This window comes from Gobio gobio, assembly GCF_949357685.1.
Source record: "Gobio gobio genome assembly, chromosome: 25".
NCBI lineage: Eukaryota > Metazoa > Chordata > Actinopteri > Cypriniformes > Gobionidae > Gobio > Gobio gobio.
In genome coordinates, this window is record NC_137121.1 from 35,955,347 (window position 1) to 35,978,815 (window position 23,469).

Below are 23,469 nucleotides of genomic sequence, written 5' to 3' on the forward strand. Positions count from 1 at the left end.
TGCACTTTTATAATGGATGGATGCACTTTTATGATGGATGGATGGATGCACTTTTATAATGGATGGATGCACTTTTATAATGGATGGATGCACTTTTATGATGGATAGATGCACTTTTATAATGGATGGATGCACTTTTATAATGGATGGATGCACTTTTATGATGGATGGATGGATGCACTTTTATGATGGATGGATGCACTTTTATGATGGATAGATGCACTTTTATGATGGATGGATGCACTTTTATAATGGATCGTTGCACTTTTATGATGTATCGATGCACTTTTATAATGGATGGATGCACTTTTATAATGGATCGTTGCACTTTTATGATGTATCGATGCACTTTTATAATGGATGGATGCACTTTTATGATGGATCGATGCACTTTTATAATGGATGGATGCACTTTAATGATGGATCGTTGCACTTTTATGATGTATCGATGCACTTTTATGATGTATCGATGCACTTTTATAATGGATCGATGCACTTTTATGATGGATAGATGCACTTTTATAATGGATGGATGCACTTTTATAATGGATGGATGCACTTTTATAATGGATGGATGCACTTTTATGATGGATCGATGCACTTTTATGATGGATCGTTGCACTTTTATGATGGATGGATAGATGCACTTTTATGATGGAGCGATGCACTTTTATAATGGATGGATGCACTTTAATGATGGATCGTTGCACTTTTATGATGTATCGATGCACTTTTATGATGTATCGATGCACTTTTATAATGGATCGATGCACTTTTATGATGGATAGATGCACTTTTATAATGGATGGATGCACTTTTATAATGGATGGATGCACTTTTATGATGGATCGATGCACTTTTATAATGGATCGATGCACTTTTATGATGGATAGATGCACTTTTATAATGGATGGATGCACTTTTATAATGGATGGATGCACTTTTATGATGGATCGATGCACTTTTATGATGGATCGTTGCACTTTTATGATGGATGGATAGATGCACTTTTATGATGGAGCGATGCACTTTTATAATGGATGGATGCACTTTTATAATGGATGGATGCACTTTTATAATGGATGGATGCACTTTTATAATGGATGGATGCACTTTTATAATGGATGGATGCACTTTTATGATGGATCGATTCACTTTTATAATGGATGGATGCACTTTTATGATGGATCGATGCACTTTTATAATGGACAGATGCACTTTTATGATGGATCGTTGCACTTTTATGATGGATAGATGCACTTTTATGATGGATGGATGGATGGATGGATGCACTTTTATGATGGATGGATGCACTTTTATGATGGATGGATGCACTTTTATGATGGATCGATGCACTTTTATGATGGATCGATGCACTTTTATAATGGATGGATGCACTTTTATGATGGATGGATGGATGCACTTTTATAATGGATGGATGCACTTTTATAATGGATGGATGCACTTTTATGATGGATAGATGCACTTTTATAATGGATGGATGCACTTTTATAATGGATGGATGCACTTTGATAATGGGTGGATGCACTTTTATGATGGATGGATGGATGCACTTTTATGATGGATGGATGCACTTTTATGATGGATGGATGCACTTTTATGATGGATGGATGCACTTTTATGATGGATCGATGCACTTTTATAATGGACGGATGCACTTTTATGATGGACGGATGCACTTTTATGATGGACAGATGCACTTTTATAATGGATGGATGCACTTTTATAATGGATGAATGCACTTTTATAATGGATAGATGCACTTTTATGATGGATGGATGCACTTTTATAATGGATGGATGCACTTTTATAATGGATGGATGCACTTTTATAATGGATGGATGCACTTTGATAATGGATGGATGCACTTTTATGATGGATGGATGGATGCACTTTTATGATGGATGGATGCACTTTTATGATGGATGGATGCACTTTTATAATGGATGGATGCACTTTGATAATGGATGGATGCACTTTTATGATGGATGGATGGATGCACTTTTATGATGGATGGATGCACTTTTATAATGGATGGATGCACTTTTATAATGGATGGATGCACTTTGATAATGGATGGATGCACTTTTATGATGGATGGATGCACTTTTATGATGGATGGATGCACTTTTATGATGGATGGATGCACTTTGATAATGGATGGATGCACTTTTATGATGGATGGATGGATGCACTTTTATGATGGATGGATGCACTTTTATAATGGATGGATGCACTTTTATAATGGATGGATGCACTTTGATAATGGATGGATGCACTTTTATGATGGATGGATGGATGCACTTTTATGATGGATGGATGCACTTTTATAATGGATGGATGCACTTTTATAATGGATGGATGCACTTTGATAATGGATGGATGCACTTTTATGATGGATGGATGGATGCACTTTTATGATGGATGGATGCACTTTTATGATGGATAGATGCACTTTTATGATGGATAGATGCACTTTTATAATGGATCGATGCACTTTTATAATGGATGGATGCACTTTTATGATGGATGGATGCACTTTTATGGACTTCAAAAATGACCCAACAATTCACTGCCATTATAAAGCTTTGAAGATCCAGGACATTTCTATATATATATATATCTAGATATAACATTTTTAATATAACTTTGATTTTATTCGTCTGAAAGAAGAAAGTCATAGACACCTCGGATGGCTTGAGGGAGAGTAAATCATGGGCTAATTTTAATTTGTGGGTGAACTATCCCTTTAATACTTAGGAGGGGGTTTGTTCAAATCACTGATCTTAAGAATGAGCGATAGCCATGCTTGTCTTGGCAAATGCCACTTAATATTAAATTAGGTTCATATGATAAATACAGCTTTGCAAAGTATAATAATCAGAGTAGAAATGTGAGCTGAGCAGAAGTGGTCCGTAATGCTAATCCGGTTTAGTTCAACAACCCCCACGTCCTTTGGCATTTCTAAAATTCCTTTTCTCCGTATGTTCCCCCGTTTTGTGCCGTCTTTCTCTTGATCTGATCCTCTTTTCCCCTCCTGCCTCTCTGTCTTTCTCAGGAGCTGGAGTTTGGGACACATATGGCTGTGTATGATGAGAACGTCCTGAAGAACCCCTTTTACCAGGCCCTGGAGAAGCAGCGGCCGGACCTGTGCAGCCGGGTGGCGGAGCTCCATGGCATTGTGAGTCTCTTCCACATTTCATGTGCTTTATTGCTGATGCTGTTTAAGTTCGTACTCATCTAAAGCGCTCTCACACAGAGCAAAAGTGAATGTTGAAGCGATGAACGGAACAGAATTAGTCATGTATTCTTTCATGTGACTGTGGTCAGTTCGCATGCGGTCAGAGGTTCTGTGTGTATGAACTGATGCTTTCATGTTGGGAGATGAAACGTGATCGTATCTTGAGCTCTTATTATTTATTTAATTCAACCAAATATCCATTCAACCCATAATGGAGCCGGGTATGCAAAAATGTAAACTTATTTCTGTGATGATAGTTCCAAACGAAGTGGAGCGCTGACAAACCGAGTGAAGCGTCCCAGAGCCGAGGATCAGAACTAACTGATGTCTAATCTGAGTCTCTGTGTTGCCTAACAGCCATAACCCGTCTCCAGTTACACTAATGAACTTTATTACTTAGCTGAAGATTTGTTGATATGATTAGTCAGGCTGTATTTTATACAAATGAACACGAGTCTGAAGGATAGCCGTACGGTCTTTACAATGGCATGCACTGTTAAAGACCCTTTTCATATCAAAGTCAACCTCGTTGAACACACTGGACTCTAGGGGTGGGCGATATAGCCTCAAACATATATCACGATATTTCAAGAATATTTGCGATAATGATATTTATGACGATATAGAAAAAAAATATATGGAACAAAGTTTTATTGGTGATTGCAATCAAATTTAAGCAAAGTAAAAAAAAGTAGCCTTGGTACAAGTTGGTAGTGTTTTCCCTGGAAATCTCAAGGAAAAGTAGAGATGCTCCGATCAGCATTTTTGGGGCCGATCACCGATTACCGAACACCAAGATCATGATCTGCCGATTGCCGATCACAGAATGGCAATCTTTTATCTATAATCTTGCAGAGTTTGCACCATTTGTAGAAATGAAACTAACTCTAAATTAACTGAGTCGAGATCTTGAAGAACCACCAAGTGTTTATTTTAGAAAATGAGATAACTTAAGGCTACTGTCGGCCATCTTTCCCAAATACATGTATATAATAAATGTATATAATTATCTCACCTAAATATTTGATCATGCAGTGCATTTTTTTTTTTTAAACAATTTTTCAGGTAGGTCTAACATTAGTATTGAGGTAAGAAATACTAAAGACATTTAATAAGAAATCAAATGTAAATTAATATTGGTCTTCCCTGAATAAATTAAATTAGATTAATCCTTACACTTAAGGTTGCAAAAGTTAGTCATTCAAGAGCAGTGAGTGTCATAAAGGTTCATCAAACAACACAAGACAAAGAGAAACTCAGAGACAGCAGCAGTTTATTCGACAGCTGTCACTTTAAGAGCGAACACGGATACGGTTACATGCAGTTGCACAAACGTTCACTCGCGAGTCATGACGGGGTTTACGTGCAAACTCGTCAAGACGGTCATTTAGTACATACATTTGTGTGTATCTGACCATTTCAGCGCAATTTGTACTCGCAAGCTTTTTGTGAGATGGCCTGTGTGTGTGTGTGTGTGTGTGTGTGTGTGTCCAGACCGAGCGCGATGGCTGAGCGGTTTGAACACTGGCAAGACTTAAAAATAAATGCAAATGATAAACTTTAGTGACGATGCGACACTGCCTCGATTGTGCAAAGTGGCAAATCCTGTGTCAACTGTGCAGCTCGATTTTAGTGCACATGCGATGCGCTGATGTGAAGACATTTGAGCATCTTCAAAAGGGAGAGAGAGAGCGCACACACGCGGTGATTCACGCACGCTGTTTGTGAACTTGCGTCCCACAGAAAGTTTTCAAATGACTGCGTAAGTTATTTAATTTAGAAATATGAATTGTCCCTCACCTTCAGCATTATAATTAATTTACCCGCGCTGGAAAGAGAATGAGACGGTGTCGCTGCATATCATGCCCTAGCTCTCACGGCAGGTGCGGGTTTGTGTCGTCAGCATGATCGGTTCATGAGATCGGCCTTTTTGGAGACCGCCGATCAATCATCCCAAAGCGATTATCGACCGATCGAGATCGGTTGCCGATCGATCGGAGCACCCCTAAGGAAATGTATAACATAACTCCTTAACATTTTAGTTTAACAATAACAAAGTAATTTATGCCATGGTCTGTCTGAATACTCAAGTCTGATTGGTTGGAAGGTGCACAATAAAATCGTTTAATGGACAGATTGTTCCAAGTCAGTTGAATCACCGTTCTATATTAATGGTCACCGCTACATCATTGATATCACGATATGACACTTTTTTTATCATGTAAAAATGTATACCGGTGTTATATGGCATACCTTACTGGACTCATTTCCACCCCTGACAAAAATCAAATATGGTGCACCCGATTAAGATCTATTAATATTACTAAACGTTACTTTTTATTGAACATTAAAGGGATAGTTCACCCAGAAATGAAAATTGGCCCATTATTTACTTATTTATAAGTCATCCTAGGTGTATATGACATTCTTCTTTCAGACGAATAAAATCGGAGTTATATAACAAAAGTCCAGGCTAATCCAAGCATTATAATTGGATTAATAGTTGCTCTGTCCATCATATAACTGCTCCACGCGGCTCTGGGGTGTTAATAAAGGCCTTCTGAAGCGAATCGATGCGTTTGTGTAAGAAAAATATTCATATTTAAAAATTTATCACGTAAACTTTCGGCCAACCACCTTCTGTGGAAAGTGTTGAATGTTGAAAGTGAAACTCAAGATGCGTTCGTGACGTCATGACGAGCGGACCTCGTCGCGTTAGTCTTTCCATCGGCAGGGGAACTTTCAACAATTTTTCCATATATTGAACACGGAAGGCGTCGGTCTAAAGTTTTAATTATTAATCCAATTCTAATGCTTGGATTACCCTGGACTATTGTAATATAACTCAGATTTTATTCTTCTGAAAGAAGAATGTCATACACACCTAGGATGACTTGGGGGTGAGTAAGTTATGGGCCAATTTTCATTTTTGGGTGACTATCCCTTTAAAGTCTTATATTTTGGTTGCAATCTAGAATCAAGAGTTATATAATGCGCATAGTTTATTGCTTTATTATGATTTGCTCTCATGTTGGTCTCTATTCATGTGACTTTCTTTCTCTTGTAAATTCAAAAGAAGCATATAGTGACAATTTATCTAGTTCAGAGGACAAAACGCTAGCCTGGATGCCAGCCGAACTTAGCACAACATTTGTGGTCGGGAAGTTCGGTCTGGACTTGATCCGTTGTGAAACACCTATGCTGGAACCAGAGCTGTTCGGACCAATCAGATTGTCGGGGCGGGCTTTATACGATGATGGAGAGATGATCAACAGTAACGTCATCATCCTCGTCACCAAAGAGCGCTTGGGTTGAAGTCGTTTACTAAACGGAGAACATGTTTGTATATGCATTCACCTTCACTATTGCTCTCAGAAATGATGATGGTGTTGGTAAGTACTCCGTGTATGCTGAAATTCTTTTTACAACACCGGCAAAGATCGTTTACACTCGTCTTCTTCTTCTACTTCTTCCTGTGTGCGGGCAGTTCTGTTGACAACTGTGCGTCGCTCAACATATGTCACTTACTCCATTGCTCTGAGTGGTTGTGGGTCTATCCAATTGAGTGCAGAGGCATTTTCTTTCCTGGTTCGGTTGAAACACACCCCATAATAAAAGTCCAATGGAGCAGTATCGGACTCATATTCTGACTAGAATCTAGGGCAGTAACGATTTGACCCAAAATAAAAACCTTGACTAACTGAACATTTTACCTCGATTACGATTAATGATCGATTGTTGTTGTTTTTTTTACCCTCATAAGGTTTTTGAGTAAGTTCCTGATAAGGTTTGTACTGTAAATATTTTCTACTATTAAAGGTGGAATGTTTTTTTTTCTAATGAAAGTGCATTTCTTTGTGATTTTAAAATACTTGAAGGAAATGGTTCACTTTCAGCAGTTATTGTCTATGGGGCAGATTTCTGCTTGTTGTACATCAGATACAGATAAATTAACACAGTAGACCTACATTACATTTATCTGAATGCAATAATGAGAGAGTGAATGTGTGTGTGTGAATTACTCATACCGTCTCTATTCATTATGAAGCTGTGGTTTGTACTGCAAAGCTATTAAAATATACGCCTATAACGGTTGAGTTTCTAAGCTACTTTAGTGACTTTACTTTAGTCACAGGACGGCGTTGACACTGCGTTTCTGGGCGATCTTCACGTGATGTGCGAGCTACTGTCTGTGAGTTTGTGTGTCACAATATATCAGGCATTAGTTCAACATAACACACATCTGATGGTCTAAAATCGTTCAAACGGGCAGGCCTTAAAACACAGCATACAAATGACAAAGCTTTGTGAGGACGCAGGTGAGAGAGGTCTGTCAGAGACGCGACACGGCTCGGCTCTGTGTCACAGAAAAAAGCTGAGCACTGAACAAATGCGTTGTTTTTGAATAGGGCACACTCGCTTTAAATGTTCAAAATGTTTTAAACGCATTTACTTGACAAACTTTATGAGGACGAAAGTGATCTGGCTTCGGGGCTTGCGCGCGCCGTCTGTGTGTGTGTGTGTGTGTGTGTGTGTGTGGCAGCGCGTAGGCTATAAGAACTGTGTAAAACATGCAGTTACTATAGTGATTCTGGGCATCTATAAACACAGATAACTGCTCCTGCATCTCTCTGTGTGCCTGCAAACTGCACTTGACAGGGCTCCAGACTGCGACTAAAACGGTCGCATTTGCGACCAAAAATATTCATTTACGAGTGATATTTTTGCTGAGATCGCCATTGGCGACCAGTCTTGTTGTGTGTTGACGTAATAAAATGAGAAAATCCTTGTTGAGTCGGAGCGCCAAAATACGCGTCAGAAACGAATGTCAAAACGGAAAATATCATGCTTTTTCAAAGCCCTCATCTCTATCGAGCAACAACACTGACGGCTGTGCCAGCCGGAGAGAGAGAGAAAGCGACAGAGACTTGTCAATGAATGAATATCCAGTACCCTACTCTACTTGTAAAAGTGCAGGAAGGCTGTGTGGATACTCTTATTAAACTTTTCTGTTACTGCCTTAACTTCACAGGAATACGCCAAACGTATCACCGCCCTGCCCGACGGGATATTTTAAATAGTGAATAAAATTCCTTTCTTGCTTTGCATTGTTGACTCTCTTAACTTGTTGTCTGAAGGAAAAATAAGATCACGGATGTTTTTGATCATGCTTATTTGTCCGCAGTGAAGTTTAGCGGATGTATGTGTGTGCGTGGATATTTTTGAGTGTGTTTGTGATGAGCGGATCATAACATTGTAAATAATTACGGGTGAATGAGAGATAAATAATTAATGTGTTGATAGTATTAAAGACACGGATCTCTCATTTCACTGTAAAACGCAACGAACGTGCGTCACTCTTTCACTTTCAAAACCAGCGTCTATTCAGGAAATTCAGCACCGCCCATATAATTGCACATGAAAAATTAAAATGCGTTTATTCTTTTGTGGCACTTGAAAAAATTATTTGGCGCCTAAGTTTTTCCCTTATAGGGGCCAATGGCTCCTTAATTGATATTTTTGTCTGGAGCCCTGCTTGATGTGACTGACGGGGCGGAGTCACGTGACTAAAGCCGAAATAACCGACATGGGAAAAATACGTCGGTTAGAGGTTCTGAATTTCGGTTTCCGATTAATCGTACAGAGAATCTGAGTATGACGACGTCAGGCTAACTAAAGTAGTCCATATGACTAGTGTGCTGTTTTCCAGCACTCCTGAAGTCGTAGTAAAGCTTGTTTGTGCTTGATCAATTCAAAATACAAAGCTCTTTATTTCAGATCCTGGTGCCGTGTTGTGGAAGTTTACCGACGGCCTCTTTTACAGCAGCTCAGTTTGACGAATACGTGCTTCAGCCGGCTGAACAGGGTTACCTGACACTGGATGGAAAGGTATGTAGAGTTCTAGATGTAGAGTTGAATTTCAGGAGGCTGACTGTAACTGAGCAGCGTATCGTTTGTGTGGCGTATCTTCCAGGAAGTGTCTATAGACAATAACCAGGTCCGTCTGGGAGCAGGGTTCCCCAATCCCACCTCTGTCCCCATCCTGTTTGAGGAGACGTTCTACAATGAGAAGGAGCAGGCCTACAGCATACTGTGCATCACAAGACCCTTCAACTCTGACCACAGCCCTGGTAATTCCTTTCAGGTTCAAGGCACAGTCGTATTAGTGGAACTTTGCAGGAAAAGTTGTAAATAGTACATGAAGCACTTACACTGAGCTCACTTCCAAACCAAGCAGATTTATACTGCGCACAAACTTCAATCCAATGTGAATTCTGTGTGGAGTAATTCGGCGAAATGCCAGATTGTGTGAATTTATATTGGGATCACTACGTTGCACCTGCTGAATAGTGTTAATTTCGTCAGACGAGACGAGACTAAATATGTTCGTCAACAGCCTTTTTTTCCATGACGAGACGATGACGATGACGAGATGCACCGATGTCCAAAAACGCTGACTGAGACTAAATTAACATGCATTATTGTTGACGAAAAAGGACGAGACTAAAATGTTTTCTTTAAAATAAAAACTACGATAAAATCTCTCTTCATTTTCGTCTACAATCGTCTCTACTTTTTCATCATGAGATGAATATTCAGCTGTTCAAAATATTCTGAATGAGTTGGCGCTGTTGCTCAAGTACAGGTCACATGGTTCCCGGAGCGCTCAATGGCTTAAGCGGATACACAACAGCTTCACTATACAGTACAGTTTGCAGCAGGTTTTGGTGAACACTACAGCATAGTGTGCATTGATTATTACAGCTACCATATTTACAGTATTATTTTATTATGGAGAGTGATGGAGATCAACATTGATAACAATAATGTTAATGTTTTTCTTGTATTTAGCCCTCAGGTATTCCTCACTAATCAGTCCTATATTTTAGTTCAATAATATTTATTGAATATTTTGAGGAGATCTTTTGGTACTAAATACTATTTGTGCAATAATTATGGTCCATTAATGACCACTTAAACCATTTTTCTTCTAATATTTGTATTATTTCTATTATAATTAGTGTATTTAATTAAAGTTAAAATACAGAATTCCAATGCAAAGAGGAGAATCAGAGTCATTTTGTGGCTGGATTTTTTTTTTTCACTTGTAATGCCATTACTAGTGCCTGTATGGCTCTTTAATCAATATACATGTAGTCTAGTTGCTCAAAAAACTATTGCAGATCATAACTGCTTACTTATTTGTGAAATTTTAAAATATGAATAATAGTGAATAGTAAAGAATGCAAGCAAATATAAAAGTTTAGAATAGTGCTAAAAGGCAAACTTATTTTTTCCTTATATGTACAGTAGAGTATATAAATATGAATTCATACTGAATCAAGATGGAAATGGATATTTGTGCCCATAGTCTCATAAGCTAATGCTGATTTGAGGCTGTAAATCAACCAGTCAGCTGTGCTGTTGTGGCACATACATTATGCAGATTATATGCATTTTGTGTAACTTATTTTGCCACACAATATATTGAGTTTCTTTTGACTAAAACTAGACTAAAATGACGAGACTTTTAGTCGACTAAAACTTGACTAACAAAAAAAGATATGTCAATGACTAAATATGACTAAAACTAACATGGACATTTGGCACAAGACTAAGACTAAATTAAAAATAGGTGACAAAATGAACACTACTGCTGAATTTGGCTAACGTGACCACACCTTTGTCCTAACTAGATGCATCATGTCAAGTATTTTGCTTTCCTGAAATGTTGCGCGAGGCAATTAAATTGCAGCCAATCAGAAGAAAAACGCTACAAAAATCCATGCAATTGATCAAATGTCTCTGGGTGATTCTATAATTGCAAATACATTTGGTGTCCAAACATTTTTCAGCTTTAGTTATATTTTTAATTATCTTAATAATTTGTTACTCATTGTCATGAATCACAAGAAGTTATAGGCCATTACAATTTAATATTTTCTGTATAAAGTGTCTCGTATAGCTGAAAATCTTGATTTCTTGTGTATGTTTTCAATCATGTATAATCGTGTAATGAAAATTATTTTATTTTACTTTTCTTTTGGTAATATTTAATTTATTGTATTTATAAAATCCCTAAATAGTCATTTAATTCTACCACATTCAATTGTTTAAAAATAACTTTAAAAAAATGTGTCCATCAAACTTGCGTCAATTCTGTTACCGTACCACTTTGCCTTTAAATCGGTGGAATTATCTCCCACAACTATGTAAGATACAGGAAATGATGTCATTGAGAAGATCTGAAGCACTGAAAGGTGTGTGTGTGTGTGCTCTCTCTGAGAAAATACTTTAATCTAAACATTTCTTACCAAGAGTTATTTTGTGAAACGTCAAAATTGTTACCACGATATCAAAAGGAAAACAGAACATATCACTGATCACACAGTGGGTTGTTTAAAAGTCTTTTAATCATGATTTTATTAGTGTCATGTGCTCTTTAGCATTTATGCCAGCAAATGGAGTTTTTGGCTAAAAAGTTTAAAATGGTCAATTCTGTTACCGTCAAACTCTGTTACCAATGTAGAGTAACAAAGTTCACAGTATGAAACAGAATTGACCAACAATACTATAAAGAAATCTGTTTTGTTTTTTTTTCATTAAAAGTAAATGCTTTTTTCTATTCACTTTTTGAAATGCAAGATGTATCTCCAATTATAGAGCCACTCCTCTACAAAATGACTGATTTGGATGAAGAAAGTAGATTTATTGATGTATTGCTCGACACCTTGTCGGAGCACACAAAGCCAAACTGGTTGGGAAGGCAATCGACTGTTCAAAATGTGTTTGTTGTTTCTTTCGCAGAGGAGTTGAGTTCTGTGTCTGCTCTGTACTGTCTGAAGAATATTGAGGAAGTAAGGGAATTCTTGGGCCGCCATGCTGAAAAACTGGACAAGTTTGTGGCCACTTTCTGCCAGGCCTTCAAAGAGCAAGAGAGGAAGGGCCTGCGACATCACATAGTGAGACTAACCCATATATACCTTGCATCATGTCTTGCTTTTATCCACTTAAACAACATAGATTATTCCTGATGCTGCGTTCACACCAAACGCGAATAGAGCGTCAAAATCGTGTCTACCGCGTCTAGTTTCACGCGCAAACATTTTGAATGCATTCGCGCGTCCGCGGTGAATTGAACGCGCGTAGAAATCGAGCGCTGGAAGCGAAATTGACGCGCGTTCAAGGCACTCCAGGAGATAAAACACCACTCTGCCTCTTTTCATTTTCATTAATCATATATATTAAACATTAATAGCCACACAGATGTGGTCCAGGCAACTCCTACATTATCTTCACTGCATGTATATTTAAATATCTTTAAAATATAAAGTTATGAAACTTCTCTTTGCCCTCAGTCAAAATTGATTTGGCAGACAACAAATTATAGATTCATGACACCAAAGATCGGCCGTTAGATCTACTAGTGATCCAGGTGATCGCCTGGATCTCACAACTCCAAAAACACAAGATTTTTTTTTAAATAGTCGCTCTCTTTATAAATAAACCACAGATTTGAGCTTTAAACAACTACATCCTCACCTGAAAAAGTCTTAAACTACATTTTGTGACACACTAGTAGTATTTTAAATTATGCAGGGTTTCTCATCACGTCACTTTACCACGTGACAGCAGCGAGCAGGCTCCTGATTGGTTAACGCAGCGCGAATTGACGTCAAAGTTCAAATTTTTCAACTCGGGCGTCACACGCGAATTCGCTTCAAACGCATGAATGCACAAAAGCACCATTCGCGCGTAATGCACAAGACGCTCAATTCGCGCCATTAGTGCGAACTGGACGCGCCAATGAGGGCGAAACGCGCCTTCCGCGCCGCGGGACCTCCAGACGCGCCTCAACGTGCCTTTCCATTGACTTAACATTGAAATCACTCGCGCCAGACGCTCTATTCGCGTTTGGTGTGAACGCAGCATGACGAGAAGAAAAAGGCATTTTACATTATGGGAAATGGAAATATTATTTGAAAGGATCCTATTGGGAATTTTCTTGTAGCATTAAAACTAGCATTTTTTATCTCATCACCAAAATGATTGAGTGTTCCTGTGCGACATCAGAAGGGATTATGTAACTTCCTGTCCACTTCCTAGACATTTATCCAGGACCATATGGCATCGGTGCAGACTCCAGATCCTATCCAAGCTCTCGATTAGATTCTGATTGAGTTTGATTTGATTCCAGTTCATTTATTTCAGTAATAATTAGGGCTGCACGATTAATCGAAATCGAACCGCAATCGCGATTGGGCTTATGTGCGATTATGAAAGCACAAAGGCTGTGATTTTAATGAAATAAATAAATGGCCAGCGTGTCAGTGAAGAGGCTCTGTGATCAGTAAACGCTGCTCCGCCTGAAAGCACTGCGAGTTTCAGTCGCTTATAATAATGAAAGCAACATGTGTCAAACATCTTCACAAACTAGTGATGTGAAGCTTTCATAAACCTGTTGTCCAGCAAAATACAACGTTTAATAACAGGTTTTAACTCAGTCGAGCTGATGTGGCCTCTTATCACAGAATGTCAATAAGCACTGGATACTTTATTATTATGAAAATACCCGAGAAGGCTTGAAGAACCCAAATACACCATATCTTGCCGCAGAAGTTTAATCAGTCAAAGCATTTCTATCTTCGTTTTATTCAGCTACAGCGCTAGCTTCACATCAGGGATTTCCTGAAAACAATTACTTCTCTGAGGAAAATGTGGAGTTTCTGCTCGAGGGCGCCCTCTGGCTTCCAGTATGAATGAAACTTTTGGGTAACAAAAAAGAAAAATAATACTTCTGAATAAATGTGTATGACAATCCATATGTTTTTCTTCAATGTATTCTTCAAATAAAAAGCACAGATTTTTATAATAATATATATTTTTTTACAATAAATCCTTAGACCTTTCTTATGATTTTAATCATAGGCCAGTCCTTCCAGAAAAATGCGGCTTTTTTTGTGATTGTTGCGGGCAGAAATCCTTGATTATGCGGCATGTTTTCTTAAAAATTGCGATGGAAAATGCGGTATATTTATGCAATAAAATTGCAGGAACTTGCAAAAACTGCGGTTTGCTGAAAAAGAGAAAAAAAGCACTACATCACAGAAAGTGCTGGGAATATTAAGTTCTCATCTTGTTAGGGCCCAAGCCCTGAAAGGGCGCAGAGCCCTATTGTTCTTCCTCTGTTTCTTATTATTAGGGCCCAAGCCCTGAAAGGGCGCAGAGCCCTATTGTTCTTCCTCAGATTATTCTTTGTTTTTTTTTTTTTTTTTTTTTTTTTTTTTTTTTTTGACTTCTCGGGTACTTTTGGGGCACTTAACATGCTCGAAAACTCTTGAAAATTCGCACAGGCGTCGGAATGCGCGGCCATCAGAGCCGGGCTGAAGCTGGTACCCGGGCGTGGCAGGGGGGCTCGACAGCGCCCCCTTAAGTGGGGTCTGAAAACTTGGTCCATATATCAAACACACTTGCACGTACATGTATGAAACTCGGTACACATATAGACCTCATCGGGCCAAACAACTTTCGTGCTCATAGTTATGCGTCAGCCCAACAGGAAGTGAGCTATAATCGGTTGTTCGGAAAACCCATGCTCTGGAATTTAATATACTCCTCCGAGGCCATTGTTTCGATCATCGCCAAACTCGGTCAGCATGAAGAGAACATATCCAGGATGCTAAATTGCGAGCGGATTTTTGATATCTCAAACGGTTTGGCCGTGGCGAAGCAACGAATTTATGGCGAGAAAAGGGAAACAGGAAGTGTGTTATAACGTCAGCAAACATTGACTGATTTGGATGAAACTTCAGCTGTGTGTTCGTTGTAAGAGGCCGATCACATGGATATGACTTTTGTGAGTCAAAGTTATAGCGCCACCAACTGGCAGCAGGAAGTGTGTCACTTTCAAAAATGCTTTGAATCACCATCTTATTTTCACCCCATTTACTTCAAACTTCATCAGTATAATGTGAAAACATGACAGATAGAGACGTATGAAATGGATTCCTGAAATTTCAAATACTGTTGCCATGGCAACGTGTCAAAGTTTAATAATCTTTTGGCTGTTTTGAGGCTCTTAGCATGCTTGAAATTGCTTGAAACTGCTTGAAACTCAACACACACATCAGAGATGTCAGTCAGTACACATTGGCAAAGCATCAGAAATGGGCGGGGATGAGGGGCTCTCTAGCGCCACCTTTTGACAAAAGTGGGGGGGTTAGTTTTATCTTCAGTCACCAAACTCGGTACATATATTGTTCTCTTCGAGCCGGACAACTTTCTAATTTACAGTCATTAGCTCCGACCAACAGGAAGTCAGATATTTTGGTTTTAAGGTGAATTTTTGGTTAAATCGGGGTCTGAGTTTTTACGTTCTCCTCGTAGGCGATTTATTCAATCTCCACCAAACTCGGTCAACATGAAACAAAGATACAGAAGATGCTAAAATGTGAACGGATTTTGGATATCTCAAACGGTGTTGCCATGGCGAGGGATTAAATAAGGACAAAAAAGAGGAACAGAAATTGTCTCATATCTTGTAAAATCATATTTTGATTTCAATTAAATTAAGATTGTATGTTTGGCAATTGAACTTAGATTAATTTTAAATGACTATACTATTTTTCAGATGAATATATATATATATTTTATAAATATTTATTTGTATAATGTATTGTGCCTGTGTGCCCTCCCCTCAATGAACACAAGATGGCAGCATTGTGTTAGTTTTGAAACAGGATAAAAAAAAAACATTCCATCTCTTCAGGGATGTGTGTGTGTGTGTGTGTGTGTGTGTGTGTGTGTGTGTGTGTGTGTGTGTGTGTGTATGTGTGTGTGTGTGTGTGTGTGTGTGTGTGTGTGTGTGTGTGTGTGTGTGTGTGTGTGTGTGTGTGTGTGTGTGTGTGTGTGTGTGTGTGTGTGTGTGTGTGTGTGTGTGTGTGTGTGTGTGTGTGTGTGTGTGTGTGTGTGTGTGTGTGTGTGTGTGTGTGTGTGTGTGTGTGTGTGTGTGTGTGTGTGTGTGTGTGTGTGTGTGTGTGTGTGTGTGTGTGTGTGTGTGTGTGTGTGTGTGTGTGTGTGTGTGTGTGTGTGTGTGTGATCCCTGATGTTGGGTGCTGCCCCTTTTAAGGACGTTGTTCCGGTGAGCGCAAGTGATGTGATCGTGCAGGAAGAAGTGCAGGGAAAAACAAACTGAACTTAGAGAACTGAGTGAGAAAGCCATGATCTCAAATGAAGATTTGAACATTTAATAATTCCAGCTAAAACTATTATCTTACATTATATTCCCAGCGTGGTGAGTAGTGTTATGTTGTTTAAGTGTTGTGATGGTTTGTGTATCACTATGAAGATCGCTATTTGCGATTAGCGCCTAAACGCCTAATGTTATATATTTGTTTTGTTTTAGACATTTACAGTTTGTATTGCCTGTAAAATATGTTGCATTTAGTTAAACAAAGTTTAATGCTTAGTACACAAAGCTGATGTTACAATGTTTTAGAAACGTATTTGGTGATGTGAACATTACTAGATAATAATTGTGAATTGTTTTGTGTTTGCAGTTTGACCACACACGCACACACATAAATGTGCACAAATACTCAACTAAAGTACCACCAAACTCGGTCAACATGAAACGGAATGACTATACTATACTTTTTTAAGACCTTCTCAAAATATTTAAATACAAAAGACCTCATCGGCGATGAGAACTACTGTTGAGCAATAAAATAAAAATATATAATCATAAGCTATAACAAAAATATATATTAAATTAGGTGAGTGGATAGTTAAAAAAATTTGCAATTACAAAAAGTAATTCTTGAAAAAACATCTCTGGACTAATTTTATAAAATCTAAAAATGTTAATGAAAAGGTACAAATTACTTTGTGTTCTTATTAAATACATTTATAAAAAAAAACTATTTATATTTAATATATAATTTATATATGAATGTAAATAATTATATGGGCCTACACAAATAATATAACATTTCAAGATTTATAGTTTATTGTAAACGTAATGTGCAGCTCTGTAAAGGGGCAACAAATATATGATAGATACGTGAGAACAAGATTTTTTTTAATCATCTTTAAGTGCACAAAACTATGAAAATATATGAAAGCGTGGCACAATGCGCTTATGCGCATCCCGGGTGCAGAATGATGCGCTTAAAGCAACATGGAGTCAGAGGGCGCAGTGCACCGCGAGTGCACATTAAAAAGTTCACGGCATAAAGATACGATGAGCGTTGAGCGCACAAATCCTAGTCTACTATGTATATCGGTCGGTTTCTTCACAGTTTTAAATTCCGGTTATTGTGCGTGTGATGCCTTGTGTTGTCACCCGGGTAGGGAGCACAACATCGTTCAGAAACCGCTAGATAAACTCCAGGAAGATAAATTATTTTATCTGCATATCAAGTATTATAACGGGAATATATCATCTTGGAGTGAGCTTTACCGAGCAGCTGACTGACTGTAACCAAACACGACGCGCAGTTTGAATGCTGAACGGAGAATGATGGACAGCTACAGCGGAGGAAAGACATTCAGCTATGGAATGGCTTTAGATGACTTTGTACTAGCAAATCATAAAATACTAATAAAGATTGCTGAAAGATCATGTGACAATATATATTTCTGATGATTATTTAATTACCACGACATGCCTAATCTGAGCAAGGGACTGCCTGTCTTGAGTTTTGTCGACAGACGGAGGTGGCACGAAATGTGACGGAGGCGGCCGCTATGCAGGAAAAACCATAGAAAAACCCTGCGGTCATTGTTTAAACTCATCCTACTCCAACCAGGAGTCCGCAAATTTACATTTCCCCATTTCGGAGTCTGTTTCGCAACGTGTGGAGGGCGACACATCACCTAACTGCGCATTTCGCAAAATACGTGACATCACCCATAGACGGTGTGCGCGCCCCGAGCTGATCTCACTGACATATCACTATTCAGACAGGACTAGTTTTCTAAATTATATTTGAGTTACAATTCTCATCACCCAACATCTGTGATTTCAAATATATTCAAAATAATGTTTTCAGAGATTGAAGTAAAAAAAACTTTCTCCCACCATTTAGATTTTATTTCTTTTTGTTGTTAAAATCTTGTGAATCTTGTTCAATGTGCAGATTGCCTCTCTCTCAGTCCTTCCCCTCCCCCCTCACTCTCAGGCTCACCCTGGGTGTGTGTGTGTGTGGGGTCTCTCTCTCACCCTGTGAGTTTGTGTGTGTGCCTTTCTCTCTTGATGATGATAATTTACCCCTTTCATATCATAGACTATCACAAATAACTATCACTTGTGAATAAGTAAAAAAAGAACTATACAAATACCTTGAATTAAATACTGGCCTTCTGGACTTATAACATTTTGAGCAGGAAAAGATAACTTTTCACATATTTGAAAGAGATCTATTTCATCCCATGACATTAAAAATCATCTACATTTAAATGACATCATGGGTGTGGCTTGTGGTGATAGTGGCACCAGCTGCTGCGGTAAATGTGACATATTCGAGCGATTTAAAAAAATTATCCTGTTTAAATGCATATTGCCTGCCGTGCACAGTTATGCTGATGCCACCGGCGTGGCGGTGCCACCGGCTTGGGCCCGTCATCGCTGCTCGCAGCTTTAATTAGGGCTCAAGCCTGAAAGGGCGCAGAGCCCTATTGTTCCCCTAAGGATTATTCTTTTTCTTTTTATTTTTTTTTTCGACTTCTCGGGTACTTTTGGGGCACTTAACATGCTCGAAAACTCTTGAAACTTTGCACACACGTCGGAATGCGCGGCCATCAGAACCGGGCTGAAGCTGGTACCCGGGCGTGGCAGGGGGACTCGACAGCGCCCCCTAAAGTGGGGTCTGAAAACTTGGTCTATATATCAAACACACTTGCACGTACATGTATGAAACTCGGTACACATATAGATCTCATTAGGCCGAACAACTTTCGTGCTCTAAGTTACGTGTCAGCCCAACAGGAAGTGAGCTAATATGGGTTGTTCTGAAAACACATGCTCTGGAATTTAATATACTCCTCCGAGGCCATTGTTTCAATCAGTGTCAAACTCGGTCAGCATGAAGTCAAGACACAGAGGATGCTAAATTGCGAGCGGATTTTTGATAACTCAAACGGTTTGGCCGTGGCGAAGCAACGAATTTATGGCGAGAAAAGGGAAACAGGAAGTGTGTAATAACTTGTGCAAACATTGAATGATTTGGATGAAACTTCAGCTGTGTGTTCGTTGTAAGAGGCCGATCACATGGATATGACTTTTGTGAGTCAAAGTTATAGCGCCACCAACTGGCAGCAGGAAGTGTGTCACTTTCAAAAATGCTTTGAATCCCCATCTTATTTTCACACGATTGACTTCAAACTTCATCAGTATAATGTGAAAACATGACAGATAGAGACATATGAATGAATTCCTAATATTTCAAAAAATGTTGCCATGGCAACATGTCAAAGTTTAATAATGTTTTTGGCTGTTTGTGTGCCCTCCCCTCTATCACCAAAAGGGGGCAGTGTTGTATTATTTTTGAAACTCCCTTTCTCTCTCTCTCTCTCTCTCTCTCTCTCTCTCTGTGCTTGCTTATGTGATTTATGAGGACACAAATGTGTATGATGACATGGGTATTACACTGGTATTACAACGTAGTGGTTAATGTGGACATGAACTATGACACTATATCACTACTCATACAGGACTAATTTTCTAAATGACATTTGAGTTACAATTCTTTTCACCTGACAGCCGTGATTTCATGTACTCATTCAGACAGAACTCTTTTTTTAAAACAGAGTGTGAGTGTGTTTTCTATACATGTGCTTTACAGAAGGTCATGTGCTGTGTTTGCAAAGATCACTTTTGACACATTTGTCTTTAAATTCATTATTTACTGACATAGTTCAAATTTATTTAAAAAAAAAATTCACATTATTTTCTACAAGTGTCTGTTTATAAGTGTCTTTTTTCACAGAAAGTTAGTTTGTTTGAACGTGAATATTTGTATAATTCAGGGTCTGAGTTTTTACGTTCTCCTCGTAGGCGATTTATTCAATCTCCACCAAACTCGGTCAACGTGAAACGGAAGCTTAACGCATTAAAAATATTTAACGCAATAACGCAGCGTCCGTTTTTATATCCATTTTTGCTTAGCGTTACATGATCACCATCGCTCCTATTCATGTAAATGCTTCCAAGCGCGACAAGACATAAGAGAGCGCGCTGTATGCCAGTGTCCTGTGTGTGTGTGTGTGTGTGTGTGTCAGTGTCCTGTCTGTGTGTGTGTGTGTGTGTGTGTGTGTGTCAGTGTCCTGTCTGTGTGGATGCGTCTCATGTCAGCTAATCAAGGGACACTGACACACACACACACACACACACACACACACACACACACACACACACACACACACACACACACACACACACACACACACACACACACACACACACACACACACACACCAGGCCCGTCGCGACAAGGCAGGCAAACCAAGCAATTGCTTGGGGCCCCGAGCTGGCCTGGGGCCCCAAGACAGCGACAGGTTAAGAATAAAATGAAACGACAAACTGTGTGAGCGCCCCATTGATAGTCAATGCAGTAAAGTGCAATGACACTGTTATCGGGATCCCCCTTAAGGGGCCCCTCTCAGAAGTCGCTGACAGCAGCCAGCCAACCACGCGATCTCTGCTGCGGCAAAATACAAAACATCCTCGGATTTGAAGCGGAATTTTATGCTTCAGGAAGCCAGAAAAGAAAATAGAGAAAGGAAGAGGAGGATAAGAAAAAAAACAAGATAGTGGTATGTGATAAATTACACTGGATAAAATAGCTCTACTTGTCTTGTACAAAAATGGTGTAAGTTTGCAGCAGGTAGGCTAGCAAAAATATGTTTATGTTAGCTATCGTTACCTGCCTGACGGCAAATGCTGCTTGTAATGAACAGTTAGAGCAACTTTTTTTTTCCGAACAGACGAAATTACATGAGATTGCTATAGCTTTGTAATATGTTTTGATGAAAGTGGCATAGCATGCTATACTAACTATTATTTATGCTATGCATAAATAACCTGGAATAGTTAAAATAGCATGCTATATTAACAATTATTATAAACATTATTTAACCAGAAAGAGGCAGAGGAACATTATTTTTTTCATAGCTTATCTTAGTGTGCTAGTGTCGGGATATATACGGTAGTGACAGTTTGCAAATATGACATTATTTTTATAAGTTACCAATGGATCTTGAACAATTACTTTATTCTGTGGCAATTTTTACACTGTTACATTTTGAAGTACAGTATCAGGACAACCCACATGTTTTACTGGTACTGTTTATTAACTATTTATCAAGGTATTATAGTCATCTGTTGCAACTTTATAATAACCATCTAGATAATGTTTATAGACAGTTTACAAACCAACTAGTAACCCTTAAGTATTCCCAAAGTGTTAGGAATATCTGGTCCGTCTATCTATGTAATGTTTATATATGTTTTAAAAACGGTTAAAGGTTTACACATTTTTTTTAATGATACAGTGGTGTTTTTTGCAAATGTTTTCAAATTTTATGGACAGTATATGCAACAGTATTTGCACTGTCTCTATGTCCATTTTGCTTGGGGCCCCCAAATTTCTTCAAACGGCCCTGTGTGTGTGTGTGTGTGTGTGTGTGTGTGTGTATGTGTGTGTGTGTGTGTGTGTGTGTGTGTGTGTGTGTGTGTGTGTGTGTGTGTGTGCTTCTGTGATTTCTGAGGACATACATTTGTAGACATTTCATGTGTCCCCGTACATATATTGTTCTCTTCGAGCCGGACAACTTTCTAATTTAACTAATCTAATTTAACTAATTTAAAACTTTCTAATTTTAAATAAAAATGTCATGTGCTGTGTTTGCCAAGATCACGTATGATGCATATGCAGGGTATATGCAGGAATCCTGAAGTAAATTTTAATACCTTTTTAAGACTTTTTTAAGACCTTCTCAAAATATTTAAAGACCTCATCGGCGATGAGAACTACTGTTGAGCAATAAAATAAAAATATATAATCATAAGCTATAACAAAAATATATATTAAATTAGGTGAGTGGATAGTTAAAAAAATTTGCAATTACAAAAAGTAATTCTTGAAAAAACATCTCTGGACTAATTTTATAAAATCTAAAAATGTTAATGAAAAGGTACAAATTACTTTGTGTTCTTATTAAATACATTTATAAAAAAAACAATTTATATTTAATTTATATATGAATGTAAATAATTATATGGGCCTACACAAATAATATAACATTTCAAGATTTATAGTTTATTGTAAACGTAATGTGCAGCTCTGTAAAGGGGCAACAAATATATGATAGATACGTGAGAACAAGATTTTTTTTAATCATCTTTAAGTGCACAAAACTATGAAAATATATGAAAGCGTGGCACAATGCGCTTATGCGCATCCCGGGTGCAAAATGATGCGCTTAAAGCAACATGGAGTCAGAGGGCGCAGTGCACCGCGAGTGCACATTAAAAAGTTCACGGCATAAAGAGACGATGAGCGTTGAGCGCACAAATCCTAGTCTACTATGTATATCGGTCTGTTTCTTCACAGTTTTAAATTCCGGTTATTGTGCGTGTGATGCCTTGTGTTGTCACCCGGGTAGGGAGCACAACATCGTTCAGAAACCGCTAGATAAACTCCAGGAAGATAAATTATTTTATCTGCATATCAAGTATTATAACGGGAATATATCATCTTGGAGTGAGCTTTACCGAGCAGCTGACTGACTGTAACCAAACACGACGCGCAGTTTGAATGCTGAACGGAGAATGATGGACAGCTACAGCGGAGGAAAGACATTCAGCTATGGAATGGCTTTAGATTACTTTGTACTAGCAAATCATAAAATACTAATAATGATTGCTGAAAGATCATGTGACAATATATATTTCTGATGATTATTTAATTACCACGACATGCCTAATCTGAGCAAGGGACTGCCTGTCTTGAGTTTTGTCGACAGACGGAGGTGGCACGAAATGTGACGGAGGCGGCCGCTATGCTGGAAAAACCATAGAAAAACCCTGCGGTCATTGTTTAAACTCATCCTACTCCAACCAGGAGTCCGCAAATTTACATTTCCCCATTTCGGAGTCTGTTTCGCAACGTGTGGAGGGCGACACATCACCTAACTGCGCATTTCGC

At 38.5% G+C, this 23,469-nt stretch overlaps 1 protein-coding gene across 2 annotated transcripts in view; it reads left to right on the plus strand.

The window, feature by feature from the left end:
• The window catches only part of ankrd27 (ankyrin repeat domain 27 (VPS9 domain)), a 98,961-nt gene that overhangs the window by 25,322 nt on the left and 50,170 nt on the right, over positions 1 to 23,469 (plus strand). The window contains exons 2-5 of one of the 2 annotated variants that reach the window (XM_079809905.1): positions 3,080 to 3,202; positions 9,041 to 9,151; positions 9,237 to 9,393; positions 12,071 to 12,225. In XM_079809905.1, coding sequence (XP_079666031.1) covers positions 3,101 to 3,202; positions 9,041 to 9,151; positions 9,237 to 9,393; positions 12,071 to 12,225 — 525 coding nt within the window. In that variant the 5' untranslated portion in view covers positions 3,080 to 3,100. The remainder of the gene's footprint in view (positions 1 to 3,079; positions 3,203 to 9,040; positions 9,152 to 9,236; positions 9,394 to 12,070; positions 12,226 to 23,469) is intronic. The other variant, XM_079809906.1, reaches the window with a different exon arrangement.